The sequence below is a fragment of the Saccopteryx bilineata genome, chromosome 6, assembly GCF_036850765.1.
Source record: "Saccopteryx bilineata isolate mSacBil1 chromosome 6, mSacBil1_pri_phased_curated, whole genome shotgun sequence".
Taxonomy (NCBI): domain Eukaryota; kingdom Metazoa; phylum Chordata; class Mammalia; order Chiroptera; family Emballonuridae; genus Saccopteryx; species Saccopteryx bilineata.
In genome coordinates, this window is record NC_089495.1 from 54,418,541 (window position 1) to 54,436,088 (window position 17,548).

The 17,548-nt window shown below is 43.8% G+C and overlaps 1 protein-coding gene across 1 annotated transcript in view; it reads left to right on the forward strand.

The window, feature by feature from the left end:
* Positions 1-17,548, forward strand: part of ABCC4 (ATP binding cassette subfamily C member 4 (PEL blood group)) — a 289,300-nt gene that overhangs the window by 85,741 nt on the left and 186,011 nt on the right. The window contains exons 5-8 of the mRNA XM_066234422.1: positions 9,586-9,675; positions 11,100-11,263; positions 13,291-13,416; positions 14,070-14,319. Of these exons, the coding sequence (XP_066090519.1) occupies positions 9,586-9,675; positions 11,100-11,263; positions 13,291-13,416; positions 14,070-14,319 (630 nt within the window). The remainder of the gene's footprint in view (positions 1-9,585; positions 9,676-11,099; positions 11,264-13,290; positions 13,417-14,069; positions 14,320-17,548) is intronic.

Genomic DNA, 17,548 nt, shown 5'->3' on the forward strand with positions numbered 1-17,548 from the left:
TCACTGTGAACACACTACCATGAAATTGCCTTACAGATTCTTTGCATAGGTATTAGTAGAATTTATTAATTGAGTTATACCATTTTTCTGAAACAACTATGTTGATTACCCCCTCACCCATCAATGCACTTGTTTTCAGCTCGTTAATCAGATTTTCTGAAACGTTTCCAAAAATCTGGAGGCACGTTAGGTTCCCAACAGGGGAGAAGAATGTTTTACATGTAGCATGGTCACCAGCACACTGCTGGGCACTCTGGGTAGCAGTCTGCAGAACTGTGGTCTGGTCAGGCTCTGCTGCATCCTGCAGGGGCTGTGGGCCCCTGGGGTTCTCAGCATCCTAGAGCCAGCCTTAGGGACTCGTGGCTTTTGGTGGTGATTTCAGAGAATGTGGAGAAACTCCTGAAGAATTCAGGTCCTGGGTCTGACCTCAGAGCAAATACTATAGCCCCCCAACCTCCCTCTATGCCCAGCAAATGGTTCTTGGGGTCCACATTGTCTTCCTTGTTTGGAGGCTCACTTGTCAACTCTATTCATCTTTCTGGTCTTTGACTTCAGTAGGTCATAGTGGTAGAATGGTAAAAGGTGGCCAAAGCTGGTGGTGTCCCCAGGTGTTAAATGCCAAATCCATCAAAGCTTCCAGAGAGCTTTCTGTACAGTGGGAAATAAGGCCAAAAAAAAAAAAAGGCAATGGAGTTGTCAGGTTAGAGAGAACAGCAGGTGGCTGATTGGGTGTGGACTTTGGTTTTTATTTCCATGAGTCTCTTTTCTATAGAACCATAGATGGGATCTGATTAACTTTATGGCATTGTCTACCATCATGTTCTTAGGGATGGAAGATATTAGGTTGTCCCTGGGCCCTTCTCTCAAAAACAGAGATTAATGGCTTTCAATTATGCAGTCATGAAAGTAGGTGTGGCAGCATGACTAGGCAACTCTGAGCAACAAACGATATTGGAAAAATACAGGCAATTTTCCGCTTCAGGTCAGCTAAACCTACTCCTTGTGGTTGCTTGTTGGGGTATTGCCCAGTGTAACCGAAAACCACATTATTTGACAGACAGCTCTTGGGTGGGGCCAGGAATCAGGAAGTAAGCCAAACACCCTCTCCTTTTTTTTTTTTTTTTTTTCTGAGAGATCGTTAGGTTCTTCCTCAGAGCCTATTTATTCTGACTTTTCTTAGAATATTATGAAGCAATATCCTATCCTAGTTCAGAAACAGCGGTATGTAATGATGGTGAAATAGCCTTTTAAAGGGATAGCCTGACAGCAGGGAACAAAAATATATGGATATTTAACGTATGCAGTATCCCAGAGCGTGACCATTTGGAGCACTCTGTGGGAGGAGCATTTACACACACTGAGGGTTCTTGACATTTGGACGTCATCTTGGTCATGAGGAACCTGCATCATGAAGATGATGAACCACAGTTTTCATTACATAAGTAATATAACTAGTCTGTTTTAAAGGACTATTAGAGAAAAGTTGGGGCAGAATTTTTATTAAAATGAAGATTGGATTCTTAAAGGGATAATTCATCTCACCAGTCTGGAAAACTTCCTTCAAAGGAAAGAACATTCTTTTCTCTCGTCTCTTTGGTGGTGATATTTCTGTGCTGAAACTTGCGTTTTGTGTTTCACTTCTAATTAAAATAATTAAGAAAGAAAAAACAGTTTATTTTTCAAATGAGTGACAATTATTACCTGCACTTATTTTTTTTTTTTAATTTTGCAAAATGAAGGTCTGGCTTAGATTATGCAGTTTCCTTATAACTTGAGCTATATTTTCATGTCCACCAACAGGAAGAACCAACCATAAATGGGTCCGTTCTCTGATGGAGTTTGCATTCCACGGTTCACAGTCTTGTTCCCAAGTGGCCACAGAGATTCTCGTAAAACCAATAATTAGATCATTAGATTGTTTACAAGATTTTTCTTAATTTCATTATTTAGATGGCTTTCCAGTTTTTTATATATTAACAAACAGCAGTACAGTGCACGTGATTAAAACTAAAACTTTGAAGACGTCCTTAACTTCCTGGAGTACATACATTTCACGGGTTTTGATATACCAGATTTCCTCCCAAAGAGTTGTTAACGATTTACGTACTTTCCAGTTAAATGAGGTGGCCGCCATTCTTGCTAAGATTGGATGTTGTATTTTTTTTTTGTATTTTTCTGAAGCTGGAAACGGGGAGAGACAGTCAGACAGACTCCCGCATGCGCCCGACCGGGATCCACCTGGCATGCCCACCAGGGGTCGATGCTTTGCCCACCGGGGGGCGATGCTCTGCCCCTCCGGGGCGTCACTCTGCTGCTACCAGAGCCACTCTAGCGCCTGGGGCAGAGGCCAAGGAGCCATCCCCAGCGCCCGGGCCATCTTTGCTCCAATGGAGCCTTGGCTGCGGGAGGGGAAGAGAGAGAGAGAGAGGAAGGAGGGGGGGGGTGGAGAAGCAAATGGGTGCTTCTCCTATGTGCCCTGGCCGGGAATCGAACCCGGGTCCCCCCGCACGCCAGGCCGGTGCTCTACCGCTGAGCCAACCGGCCAGGGCCGTATTTTTTTTTTTTTTTTTTTTATCTCTGCCAATTTCACTAATGTCTGGGTGAAAAATATGGCTTTAACTTGCATGTCTTTGAGTAATAATGAATTTGAGATTTGCAAGTTTTTCTTAGCCTTTTGTGTTTTCCTTAGTGAATTTCCCGCATGTGTTCTTTGTGTGCCGCTCTCCCTGTTTTTTAACTGGTTGGTAAGCTCTTATAATTTTTATTGATATTTAGGTACTTTTGATTTATTAAAGATACTAACCCTGGGTCTGGCATATATAGTGCAAATATTGATTCCAGTTTGTTTTGTTTGCCTTTTATTGTTCTTGTAGTGAAACTGTTTCGCTTTCACAAGGAAAGCAAATTTAACCGAACAGTATTCACTAGAGCGTGTCAGTTTAAGGAAATATGGAACCAACCATTAACAAATAGATGGTGCATTAAATTTGCACATTGTTTTTCTCTACACTGGACATGAACTTTTTAAAAAAGCTACAACATAAACACTTTATTACAACTAAACTTTATATTTCTGCATTACTGAGAAACAGCGGTAACTTTGCTACATTAAAAAAAAAGACCGAGTGCCTGTTCTCTGTCAGACATGAAATACTTTCACCTTATTTTCTCATCTGCAAGACAGTAATAATTCTTACTTTGTGGGAAATATTCGGGGTCTGGCTGATAGTAGGCGCTCAATAAATGGTAGCTGTTGTTACGATCATGACGACATAAACGAATATGCCAGGGTCTGTACACTCAGTGAACTGGGAGCTCCTGAGGACAACACTTGTATAACTGATCATACTAGGTGCTCTTCTCTTCGTTGTGTCTGATAGATCAGCTGTCAGTTGTACTGTTGGTCCTTCGTATGTAACGTATCACTTTTCTTGGGCTGCTTTCAAGACTTTTTCCTACTTTCTGGTTTTTAGCAGTTTGACTATGATATACCTAGGCATAGGTTTCTCTGTTTTGGTCCTTTTTGGGGTTTGCTGAGATTCCTAGGTATGAGAATTAATATTTTTTACCAAACTTGGAAACTTTTCAGCCTTTAAAAATATTTTAATTAATTTTTTTAGAGAGAGAGAGAAACATTGATTTATTGTCCCACTTATATACGCATTCATTGGTTGATTCTTGTATTTGCCCTGACTGGGCATTAAAACTTCAATCTTGGCATGTTGGGACGATGATTTGAACTACCTAGCTAGGGCCGAGCTTTTAGTTCTTAAAGTTTAAAGTATTTTTTTCTTCCCTTTATGTTGGCTCTTTCCAGATCTCCAGTTATATGAGTATTTCATTGCTTGATATTGAACTCTCAGGCTTTATTTATTTACTGATTCAATCTCTCTTTTTATTTTTCTGTTTGTTCTTCAGATTATAAACTATAGAAGAAGTTTTAATGAATTGGAATATATCAATGGAAATTTTCTACTGCAATGTCATCTAGTGAATTTTCCATATTGTATCTTTTGGTTCTAGAATTTACATTTGGTTCTTTTTGATAGTATCTACTTCTTTCCTGAAATTGCTCATCTATTTACTTGTTATAAATATGTTTTCCTTTAACTCCCTGAACGTATTTGTGATACAGCAGGTTCTTGCATAATGTCATTTCATTCAATGTTATTTCTTTATAACATAGGAACTTGACTATTGTTTATGTCAATGATAATGTTTTCATTATATGGTGTTTTTCTCAAAGTGATAGAGCCTATGGATGATATTAAGTGAGGACCTACTGTAGTTGTTTTATACTTCTATTCACATTTTCTTTGTATGTCTAATAATTGTTTTGGGGGGTTTTTTGTTTTGTTTTGTTTTTTTGGATTTTTCTAAAGTTAGATGCGGGGAGGCAATCAGACTCCCACATGCACCCGACTGGGATCCACCTGGCATGCCTACCAGGGGGCGATGCTCTGCCCATATGAGGCATTGCTCCGTTGTGGCTGGAGCCATTCTAGCACCTGAGGCGGAGGCCATGGAGCCATCCTCAGCGCCCAGGTCAATTTTGCTCCAATGGAGTCTTGGCTGGGGGTGAAGGGGAGAGATAGCGAGGAAGGAGAGGGGGAAGGGTAGAGAAGCAGATGGGTGCCTCTCCTGTGTGCCCTAACTGGGAATTGAACCTGGGACCTCCACACACTGGGGCAGCGCTCTACCGCTGAGCCAACCAACCAGCCAGGGCCTCTAATAATTGTTTTACTATGTTGGATGTTAGGGATATAGTATATGGAGCCTGTATTAAAGGGTATTGATATTTGTTTGACAGCAGTTCCTTTTAGGATTGGTCCTCTTAGGATTGGTTGGTTGGTTTATTCTTTTTATGTCTGTCTGCCTATCTATATATCAACTCTTTGTCAGTTAGACATTTCTACTTTGGACTTAGTCCAAGTGCATGGCTCTTATTCTAGAGTATGATCTCTTTTTTCTTTCTTTTTTTTTTTTTTTAGTGAGAGAGAGAGAGGGACAGATAAAGACAGCCAGACATGAAGGGAAAGAGAGATGAGAAGCATCAGTTCTTCATTATGGCACCTTAGTTATTCACTGATTGCTTTCTCATATGTGCCTTGACGCAGGGGCCGAGGAGGGGACTCCAGACAAGCTAGTGACCCCTTACTCAAACCAGCGACATTGGGCCCAAGCCAGTAAACACAGGGTCATGTCTGTGATCTCACACTCAAGCCAGCGACGACCTCGAGGTTTTGAGCCTGGGTCCTCCACATTTCAATCAAACACTCTGTACACTGCACCACCACCTGGTCAGGCTAGAGTGCGATCTTTATTACTGAGGCATGGCCTTCGTGGTGTCCAGGCGGACTTTCTGAGGTGCTGATGGAGATCTCTTTATTCTAGTTGGGCAGAACCTCCAGTGTCTTCTGGCACTGCGTGAGCTCTGGAGTCTCCGCATGAGTCTTAGTCCCACAGCTCTGCTTTCTAGGCCCCAGGAAGCCTTGCCCTGCATGGTCAGTGAAGCCCTGGAGACATAGGTTTGGAAAATCCCCACAAAGACTTTGGGAGTCTACCCTTTGCTACTCTGGTCCACAAATTTCTGATAGTTCTGCTACTTGGAACAGCTACATTCTCCTGTTTGGCTCAGTGAAACTGCAGTTCTTTTTTTATTTTAGATTTTATTTATTCAATTTTAGAGAGAGAGGAGAGAGAGAGAAGGAGGGAGGAGCAGAAAGCATCAACTCCCATTTGTGCCTTGATCAGGGAAGCCCAGGGTTTTGAACTGGCGACTTCAGCGTTCCAGGTCGCCGCTTTACCCACTGCGCCACCACAGGTCAGGCTACTGTAGTTCTCCTTGAGCAGAAAATGCCCTCAGGGTAGAGAGCCAGGTCAGGCCAGTCTCAGGGTTCAGCTCTTGTGTTTCTCTTCTATTGAGACTCACAGCCCTGCGCTGACTGGGATTCAGTGCCTGAAAACAGCTGCTTCACATATTTTGTCCGATTTTATAATTTTATAATGGAAGTCAGGCCCAATTATCCTTTCATGACCAGAAGCAGAAGTCTGATGTCTGTTTGCTTGTAAGCTATGTTTTCCTTAGTAATAATGACACACCACTATTTTTTTTAATCACATTTGGAATATGACTCATTTTCTTTTGACAGCTCCTTAATTTGAGTCTTGGCTTCAGTGTTATCATTAATTTATGTTACCTTTTGTTCCAGAACATACTAGCCTTTTAGCCTGTCACTATACCTGGTCACAGACACGGCTGAATCACAAGTAGTCCTAATGGTGCCTCCAGAGGAAGTTTGTCTTTTGCATAGGTTGTCATCTATACCAGTGGTCTCCAACCTTTTTTAGGCCACGGACCGGTTTTTTTTTTTTTTTTATAATTTTATTTTTTTAATGGGGTGACATCAATAAATCAGGATACATATATTCAAAGATAACAAGTCCAGGTTATTTTGTCGTTCAATTATGTTGCATACCCACCACCCAAAGTCAGATTGTCCTCTGTCACTTTCTATCTTGTTTTCTTTGTGCCCCTCCCCACCCCCTTTCCCTCTTCCATTCCCCCCTCCCCCCCCCCCGTAACCACCACACTCTTATCAATGTCTCTTAGTTTCACTATTATGTCCCACCTACGTATGGAATAATACAGTTCCTGTTTTTTTCTGATTTACTTATTTCGCTTCGTATCATGTTATCAAGATCCCACCATTTTGCTGTAAATGTTCCGATGTCATCATTTCTTATGGCTGAGTAGTATTCCATAGTGTATATGTGCCACATCTTCTTTATCCAGTCATCTATTGATGGGCTTTTTGGTTGTTTCCATGTCCTGGCCACTGTGAACAATGCTGCAATAAACATGGGGCTGCATGTGTCTTTACATATCAATGTTTCTGAGTTTTTGGGATATATACCCAGTAGAGGGATTGCTGGGTCATAAGGTAGTTCTATTTTCAGTTTTTTGAGGAACCACCATACTTTCTTCCATAATGGTTGTACTACTTTACATTCCCACCAACAGTGTATGAGGGTTCCTTTTTCTCCACAGCCTCTCCAACATTTGCTATTACCTGTCTTGCTAATAACAGCTAATCGAACAGGTGTGAGGTGGTATCTCATTGCCGTTTTGATTTGCATTTCTCTAATAGCTAAAGAAGATGAGCATCTTTTCATATATCTGTTGGCCATTTGTATTTCTTCCTGGGAGAAGTGTCTATTCATATCCTCTTCCCATTTTTTATGGGATTGTTTGTTTGTTTGTTGTTGAGTTTTATGAGTTCTTTGTATATTTTGGATATTAGGCCCTTATCTGAGCTGTTGTTTGAAAATATCATTTCCCATTTAGTTGGCTTTCTGTTTATTTTGTTATCAGTTTCTCTTGCTGAGCAAAAACTTTTTAGTCTGATGTAGTCCCATTCATTAATTTTTGCCTTCACTTCTCTTGCCTGTGGAGTCAAATTCATAAAATGCTCTTTAAAACCCAGGTCCATGAGTTGAGTGCCTATGTCTTCTTCTATGTACTTAATTGTTTCAGGTCTTATGTTTAGATCTTTGATCCATTTTGAGTTAATTTTTGTACAGGGGGAGAGACTGTAGTCCAGTTTCATTCTTTTGCATGTGGCTTTCCAGTTTTCCCAGCACCATTTATTGAAGAGGCTTTCTTTTCTCCATTGTGTGTTGTTGGCCCTTTTATCAAAAATTATTTGACTATATATATGTGGTTTTATTTCTGGACTTTCTATTCTGTTCCATTGGTCTGAGTGTCTATTTTTCTGCCAATACCATGCTGTTTTGATTGTCGTGCCACGGACCGGTTTAATGTCAGAAAATATTTTCACGGACTGACCTTTAGGGTGGGACGGATAAATGTATCACGTGACCGAGACAAGCGTCAAGAGTGAGTCTTAGATGGATGTAACAGAGGGAATCTGGTCATTTTTTAAAAATAAAACATCGTTCAGACAAATATAAATAAAACGGAAATAATGTAAGTTATTTATTCTTTCTACCAAATGCCTCATGGACTGGTACCGGCCCGGGGCTTGGGGACCACTGCTCTATACCATCTTGCCCTGCAGTTCTCAGTGTCGGCAGCAGTGATAGTCTGTGAATGACAATTCTAGCTGTCTTGAGATTTTTGTCTTGAAAATGATCAGTTTGGAATAAAAGTTTGGTGTGCCATTCAAGCCTTATTTTAATTGTTAAGATTTGATATCAAATACCCACTCCTTTAAAATATATAATGTAGTTTTTCCATGAGAGAGTAGCATGTGTTTGTTTGTAAAATTGGCATTAAAAATATTTTCAAAATAGCTTTCGATAATTCTGTTTTCAAGATAGCTTCCAAGATATTTCAAGATATATTTTCAAGATAGCTTTCAGTAATAAATTCTATTTTCAAGTTAGCTTTCAAGATATTTCAAGCTGTATTTTCAAGATAGCTTTCAGCAATAAGTTCTGTTTCTGTACTGTAAGAGCTTGCTAACCATCCTACTTTTCCTTCCTTTCTTCCTTAATATTTTGTGACTGATGGACTTTTATTTGCAGAGCATTTTCTACTTTTCAGAGTGTTCTCATTATGTCTGGTCGTTCCTTCCTGTTCACACAACCCTAGTTCCCTATCTTGTTACTTCTGCCCTGGGGTAATTCTCCCTTCTTTTAAGAATCTCCCGGACAATCACTTTCATAGTTTAATCTTCCTCAAGTTGAATTTCTCACTCTAATGTAAAACAATGTTTGTGGTTCCATGGTGCCTTCCAGACTTTAGCAGTTCCCCAGCCCGTCTTTCACTCCAGATTTGGGGTGTTCTTCATTCACGATCTTCACGTTTTCCTTTCCCTGACTTCTATTCATGCTGTTCCTTTCACTCACAATCCTTTCTTTTCTCTCCCTTCATCATAGTTTCTCTTCTTCATTGTGCAAGGTCCATTCGGTGCCCTGCCCCTCAGTGCCAGTTAGTCAGAACATTTCCCAGTTCCCTGTGCACTTGTGCATACTGTCCAGTTCGCATTTGAGGTGCAGATGTTTGTACGTATCTTGTCCCATTGATGTCCTATACGGAGCAGGAAATAAGTATTTGTCATTTCTCTCTTGTAGAAAACATGTGATCTAGGTGGGGTGAGGGGTTATTTTCATTCACAGAATGAGGAAACCAAGACCTGGAGTGTCTGAAGGATGTCACACTCAGAATTAATGACTGATCCGAGATTTGCAGCCTGCGTCCTCTAAATCTCTTCCTTAGGCAGCTTCTCTGCTCTCATCTGATTGGCTCAAAATTACTTTAGTTGGCTTCTCAGTATAAACTTTTTTTTTTTTTTTTAATGCTCTGGGCATGTCCACACTTAACAAAAAACGAAGTGGGGGTTTTGCTCTACCTCCTGCTTCTCCTGTTGCTGTCGTTTCGGGCTGTGGCTGCCGTCACACTGAGGAATAGAGGCTAGACCTGCGTCCCCAGAACCTTGTTGGCTTGTTTGTCTTGGCATCACACGAGACCCCATGAAAATGAGCTCCGTTTTGCTGTCCTCTAAGTGGGGCTTGGTATCACCGTTGGAATATAATTCTCTTTCCCTCTCTTATTTTCAGGCACTCCGCCTTAGTAACGTGGCCATGGGCAAGACCACCACAGGCCAGATTGTCAATCTGCTGTCCAATGACGTGAACAAGTTTGATCAGGTAAGCTGCCCCTGAGCCGTCCTTTCCCATTTCCCGCCCTTCTTACGTAGTTGATCTTGTCGGAATGTCAGGGGCTAGCTAGCTTTTGGCACAGGCTAGGATTCTGTTGAGGACTTTTTTTTAAATTTAATGCTCATTTCTTCTGTGTGCAACTTAGATGTAATGTGTGTTGTCCTATAGGTGAGAGTTTTTTTTCTTATGTTGCCTACAGCATAATTCAGTGGTTAAAGGCAGACGGTGATGTTCTTTCCCAGTTTGGTTAAGTGTACCTAATAGTCTTCCGGAGTGGCCCATCTTAGCATATTATGTTGGGATTGCTGGCTGAGTTGTCTTTCTCTTCCTCTGGTTTAATCCATGATGATGAGCTCCTGGTGGGTAGGGATTATTCTTTCTGTGTGTCCTGTACAGTGCCTGCTATTATAGGAAGGCTTCAATAAATAATGCCAGATGGGTTGTCTTCTCTCATCTAACCTTCTGCCTGCTCCTTTTCCACTTACCCTGTGAGTATATCACATTATCCTGGGCATTATAGCTAGTGGACAGATCTTTCTTGCACTAGATCACTTCTTTTTTTTCTTTCTTTTTCTTTCTGAAGTGAGAAGCAGGGAGGTAGAGAAACAGACTCCTGCATGCGCCTGACCAAGATCCACCTGGCATGCAATCTAGGGGTGATGCTCTGCCCATCTGGGGCATTGCTCCGTTACAACTGCAGCCATTCTAGTGCCTGAGGCAGAGAGCCGTCCTCAGTGCCTGGACAACTTTGCTCCAATGGAGCCTTGGCTGTGGGAGGGGAAGAGAGAGATAGAGAGAAAGGAGAGGGGGAAGGGTGGAGAAGCAGATGGGTGCTTCTCTTGTGTGCCCTGGCTGGGAATCGAACCTGGGATATCCACACCCAGGGCCGACATTCTACCACTGAGCCAACCAGCCAGGGTTAGATCACTTCTTTTTTAATCATTCATTTCTCAAAAAATGAACTAAGGTTCCTACCCAGTTTTAGGGATGAATAAGATTTTTGCCCTGAAGAAGCCACAGCTTGTCAGGGAAGTAAAGACAGAAATCGTTACTGGAGACAGTGGTAGGTTCTGTAGTACAGGCTTGTCTGGGTGTTGGAGAGCTTAGGGGCGGTGAGGCTGACTTCTGTGGCAGAGTTTGGGGAAGCCATGTGCTCCCTGGTGGGGAAGGCAAAGCTGAAATCTTCCCTGCAGTGCTGCTGGTCTGGCTCTCCCCGGAAACCCCTGTGGCTTGCCCTGTGTTGCCCTGGAATGGTGGATACTTGTGGCTTTAACAGGTTTAAAACCCACTGTGATCATTTCTGTTTAGGCTTTCATCTGTTCTGTTCGTTAAGAGCAGATTGTTTGCCTACTGTATCTTTCACTGGTTTTGTCTTTAAATAGTCCTGTCAACGGCTTTCTTTTCCTTCCAAGGTGACAGTATTCTTGCATTACCTGTGGGCAGGCCCATTGCAGGCCATCGCAGTGACTGTCCTGCTCTGGATGGAAATAGGAATATCATGTCTTGCTGGAATGGCTGTTCTAATTATTCTTCTGCCTTTACAAAGCTGCATTGGGAAGTTATTCTCATCATACCGGTAAGAGAAACACATAGAGGTAATATTTCATATCGTAATATGTGTTTGGTAACACCCACAGTCTGCCCGATACTTTTGTTCAAAAACAAAAGAAATGCCTTTTATACTCTCTTCTTTGTCTGCGTTGTAGACTCTTCAAGTGTAGTGGGTGGGGGCTGCATCCTTAAGCTGAAAGCTAACATTGAAGCAGGGGAGGAGAAGGCATTTGCTGGCTCTACCTGGCTAGCTGTTTAGGCACCATGCTTCAGCAAGTAGAAGTGTACTTAAGCAGAATTTACATACATCGAAGTTATTTAAAAATTATTAAATTATACTCCTGATCGGTGGTGGCACAGTCGATAGAGTGTTGTGTTGACCTGGAATGCTGATGTCCTGGGTTTGAAACCCTGAGGTCGCCAGCTTGAGTACGGGCTCATCTGCTCATCCGGCTTGAGCTCAGGCTCACGGGCTTCTTGAGCGCAGGGTCGCCGGCTTGAGTACGGGCTCATCTGCTCATCCGGCTTGAGCTCAGGCTCACGGGCTTCTTGAGCGCAGGGTCGCCGGCTTGAGTACGGGCTCATCTGCTCATCCGGCTTGGGCTCAGGCTCACGGGCTTCTTGAGCGCAGGGTCGCCGGCTTGAGCATGGCATCATGGATGTGATTTCATGGTTGCTGGCCTGAGCCCAAAGGTCATTGGTTTTAAGCCCAAGGTTGCTGGCTTGAGCAAAAGGTTACTGGCTTAGCTGGAGGCCCCCCCCCCCCCCCCCCCCCCGTCAAGGCATGTATGAGAAGCAATTAATGAATAACTCAAGTGCCACAACTATGAGTTGATGCTTCTCATCTCTTTCCCTCTCTCTCTTTCTCTTTTTCTCTCTCTTGCAAAACAACAACAACAAAAAATATTAAATAGTAATACATTTAGATATCTTGTGGGCCCCACTCTATCTGCATGTACTTTTATTATGCTTGTGATAGAGCCAATTGCAGTGTGTGTGTTGTTTTATAATTCTCTGTTTCCATTAAGCTGTAGGCTCCCCAAGGGCAATATTGATCTTAATTATGTCTTCATAACATTGCACAGTCCTAATAGTGTATGTGATGTAAAAGTGGCTGGTGGTGGATGAGACCGGAAGCAGATCGGAGCAGATCTGGGTGCTGGCCAAGGTTGTCAGGGAGGGAGGTCTGCTGTCTGAAGCACACTGAGTTCTTTCCTTTGTAGCGTTGTCTCTGCGATTCCCATGGAGGAATGTTCCTGTTCCTTCGTAGCCCATTCCAGTGCTACTGGAACCTGAAGCTTTTTTTTGCTCTTTCCTTTCCCAGCAGAATAGAGAGTCCTCTCTTTTTTTTTTTATTCATTTTAGAGAGGAGAGGGAGAGAGAGAGAGAGAGAGACAGAGAGAGATACAGAGAGAGAGGAGAGACAGAGAGAGAGGAGAGACAGAGAGAGAGGAGAGACAGAGAGAGAGAAGGGGGGAGGAGCTGGAAGCATCAACTCCCATATGTGCCCTGACCAGGCAAGCCCAGGATTTCAAAGTGGCGACCTCAGCATTTCCAGGTCGATGCTTTATCCACTGCGCCACCACAGGTCAGGCTGTGGGGGCCCTGAGCTGTAGGGGCCCTGACTAGGCGGTGGTGCAGTGGATAGAGTGCCAGATTGGGACACGGAGGATCCAGGTTTGAAACCCCGAGGTCACTGCTTGAGCGCAGGGTCGCTGGCTTGAGTGTGGTGGCATAGACATGATCCCATGGTTGCTAGCTTGAGCCCAAAGGTCACTCGCTCTGCTGTAGTCCCCCAGTCAAAGCACATAGGAGAAAGCAATAAATGAACAACCAAGGAGCTGTAATGAAGAATTGATGCTTCTCATCTCTCTCCCCCTTCCTATATGTCTGTCTCTCTGACTCTGTTTCTGTCCAAAAAAAAAAAAAAAAAAGAGAGAGAAAAAAGAGCTGTAGGGAATGATTTGGTCCCTGCTGTCCACCTGTGCCCTCTGCTGTGAGGGACACTGGGCTACGGTCGCCATAAGTCACCTCTCACATTTATCCCCTTAGGAGTAAGACTGCAGCTTTCACAGACATCCGGATCAGAACCATGAATGAAGTTATAACTGGCATAAGAATAATAAAAATGTATGCTTGGGAAAAGTCATTTGCAGATCTTATTACCAATTTGAGGAGGTAAGTTGTATATATATCACACATTTTCGTATTTTTAAAAAATAGTAAGCATTCTCATTCACGTTCTCCTCTGACCCCGACTGACGTGCTCAGCCTCTCAGAAGCTATGTGTGTGACTCCCCTGTGATCCCCTGTTTTCACTGGTCCCAGGTAGAGGCCTCTTCTCTGTGTCCCCTTGGGGCCTGTGCTGGCTGCCACTGTCCAGTGTCTTGCTGTCTCACAAGTTTTGTGTTGCTGATCTTCTTTTCCAATTGCAATGCGTTTATATGCTCCTGGAGGGGACAGGCTGCCTCTTTCTGCCGTCACTGAGGGCCTGGCACTGGAACCATGTTTACGAAGGAAGGTTCAAACCCAGTCATACCCACAGTGTTCAGGCGCAACATCGAGCCTGCGTTTAGTTCCGGGAGTGAAGTGGTTCTGGCGTGGGGGGTGCCTCTGTGGGGCGAGACCCAGAGTCTGAACTGTGGGCTGATTGTTCATCTTCAGCGTGTTCACCGCCTAGAAAGGGACCACAGGCAGAAGGCACTAGATTCACGTGTTTATCTTCAGCGTGTTCACCGCCTAGAAAGGGACCACGTACAGAAGGCACTGGATTCACGTCCTGGCTTTGATGTTCAAGCTGCCCTTGAAACCCATCTCCTACTCTCTTCTAGGAAGGAAATTTCCAAGATCTTGAGAAGTTCCTACCTTAGAGGAATGAATTTGGCATCGTTTTTCATTGCCAGCAAAATCATCGTTTTCGTGACCTTTGCTACCTATGTGCTGCTGGGCAACACGATCACAGCCAGACGTGCTTTCGTGGCCGTGACACTCTATGCGGCCGTGCGGTTGACAGTTACTCTCTTCTTCCCTTCGGCCATTGAGAAGGGGTCAGAGGCAATCGTCAGCATCCGGAGAATCAAGGTTTGGTGACAAATAACTTTTTAAAGTTGAGGGGAATTTAAGTAAAGTCCTACCTCCTTTTCTTTAGAGTCACTGTGTCCCAGTTAGGTGAGGTTTAACTCTCAGGGCCGAGTCTGCAGTCAGTCCAAACTGTCGTGCACACTCTCCCCATGTTCTTGGGTGGACTGCATCACAGGTAGCATGAGAGCCACCGCTCATTTATGGGTAGCGATGAAAACAGTGGCAAAGGGCTCTTGATGTCCGTGTCATAACGACAGGGCAATTGAGATGTGTCAAAGCAGGAGAGGGAAACAGATGTTATCTCCTGAGCTAACTAGAATGACTAGGTAGGGATTGCATGCAGTTCTGAGGTGAACGGGATTCCCCTTCCCTGGGCCATGAAGGAAGGAGTTTCTGGAAAGTCCCTGCTCCTTGGACAGGATGAACGGCCTCCACCTCACTTAGTTCTCTCTGTTTAAAAAGGGGGTCTTTCCTCCATAGGTGCTGTACGTGGTTCCCAGGATGCATTCTGGGCCTCTGCCTTTATGTCCCTGTTCTCGTTTCACTCTTTCCTCCTTCCCCAGCCTATCTCTAGCAGGCTGCTTCTCTTCAAAAAAATTTTTTTTATTTCCACCATACCTGCTGTTGCCTTTACTTTTACCCAGTGTTGACAGTAACTAGCTGTCCCACCAGGTGAAGGCACACACCCTGTGTTAAGAATCTGTGTGTTCACGAACATGTCTACAATGAGGATGAGATCATTCTGTGCGAGGACTTGGGCATGAGCTTGAGTGTCTGGGCTTGGCCGGAAACCTGCTTGGTTTTGTTCTTGCTTCTCCACAGCGGTGGACGCCAGTGATAGGTCTTGTCAAGTCAGATAGCATTGGGGTATTTCTTTGGTGGTGGTGGTCTTGTCATAAACACTGAGATATTTTATGATACTAGGGACTTTATTAAGGGTAATTCATGCAGTTCAACAAAATTTCTTTTCGGTTGCTTCCTCATTGGAAAGAAGACGTTTAGAAATAGACTTGCACCATAGTGATGGATTATGTGGGCACTAACTTTTCCAGGTGGTGGCTTTGCATATTAGTTGTGCCGCTGTAGTGCTGTTTGTGCTGCAGCCGCCTCTGCCTGTCCTTGATCCCTGCTGTGAGGCTGCCTGGGGCCAGGTTCTCCTGAAGCCTGTACACTTGATCTCATTGCATCCTGAACGATTGAATGAGACGAGCATCAGTGTACCCACTTCACAGATAAAGAGATAGGTTCTATAATAGGTGAAATGCCGTGCCTGTCCTCACACAACTTGTAAACCAGAACCTTGGTTTCTTAACCCTTTCCTTAAGTGCTGTTTTAATCATTTAGCCTGCCCGGAAGATCTCTGAAGGCTTCCTGTGTCTATGGAATCCAGTGTTTAAACTCGAGCTTTAAACTCACCTGGCTGCAGTGTGTGTCCCAGCACACAATCCAATGCTCTGGCAGGGGGCGGGGCTTGTTTCTATCACGTGCCACATTCATTCCCATTTTCGGGTTTTTGTTTGCTCTTTTCAGCCCCCCAGCTTGCCTTCGCTTCCGTCCTTGATTTAAGCAAGTGCCCCTGAGCCCTCTGGCCAGCTCCCACAACCCTCTCCCAGCAATTCTGTTCATGCTGACTTTGCTTGCAGTAACATCCAGGCCAGCACAGCGCTGCTCCACGTCACTTCAGATGTGGTGGTTCTGACTCCCCAGGGGCATTCTAAGCCACTTGACAGCAGACCGTGCCTGATAGTTTTGCTTGGCCCCATGTTGAACACATGAAGGACATCAAATAAATACTGGATTGACTGAAACAATAGTCACAGGGCAAAACTGGCACTCAGCAGAGCCCCAGGGTGGCCCAGTCTATGCTAGGGAAATGCACAGTGAGGGAGATTTGAGTCAGGCATTCCTGGCACGTAGTGGGGCTGGGTCTTGTCCAGGGTGGGGCTGGGTCTGAGTTTTTTCCTTGTTCTGGGTGTCCACCAGCGTATCTCAAACCAGTCTATCTGGACTTGGTGATCTTGCTCTCTAAAGAGAAGAGCTGTGTCCCCACTCAACCTGGTGCTAATGTAGACATTGCCAGTCTGGCTCCTGGGCTGTGCAGACAGGGCCATAGAGATAAATAGAAACACTAAGTGTTCCTTGGTTAACAAAATTAGTCAAGACAGTCTCACTGGCCGTCACGAGAAACAAGAAAATTGAAACTGTGGGGCTTTGTGTTAAAATGCATCTCAAGTCCAAAGGCAGTCTGGACATAGACTCCTTCCTTTGGAGGAGGGTCAGTCTTTTTTTCTCTTAAGGCCTTCAGCTGATTAGATGAGGCCCACTCACATTATGGAGGGTAATCTGCTTTACTCAGAGTCTACTGATTTAAATGTTAATCTCAACTAAGAAGGACTTTCACTGTAACATCTGGATGTGTTTGAGTAAATAAATATTATATTTGGGAGCTGTGGCCTAGCCAGGTTTACACACAACATTAACCATCATACCCCCTTGAATCCCCGCCTCTTTCCTTGAGCTTCCTGTGTGAGATTCTGTCCTCACCTCATGTAGTGAAGCCATCTGTAGGGTTTCTTTCCCTCCCGGAACTCCAGACTGGTACAGGGCAGATACAGTGCCTCATTCATCTTCGTCCTCCTCACAGATAGCAGGTGCTCAGAAAATGTGCGACTGAGGAAACTGTCCAGCTCTGCCAAGTTGGCAGGATTCTGCGAATGCCTAACAGTGGAGCACTAATAAGTGGAAAGTGATAACTTCCATTCTCTGATGGATTATGTAATACATCAAGGAGTATAGCATGAAAGGGATCCTGAAGAAAGTTTTCAGAGAATTGTCAAATACTTGGGTAGAACTTTTGATTTTTTTCCTGCCAAAATGCAACTGAACTGTATCATACTGAGGCTTGAAATTCCTTCCCGTGTAAGCTGTATGCCGTGACATTAAATTATGATCTACTGAAAACTTAGAATTTTCCTGAGGCTAACTTTGTCAGGCTAGTTTGTGTTTTGATAAAGGAAGCACCTTTGATTTGAGAAAGTAACCTCAGATCTCCCTCACATGCATAGTTTCTAGTAAGCAGGTGGGCCTAGAAATTTACAGATCTGTTCAGCAGTTTCATCAAAGGCGGGACAAAGGGCAGAGTGAGTGGTGAGCAAGGTCTGATCTTAGCATGGCGAACTGCTTCATGGTGGTGTTGAAATAATTACTGAATTTTTTTTCTTTATAAGAT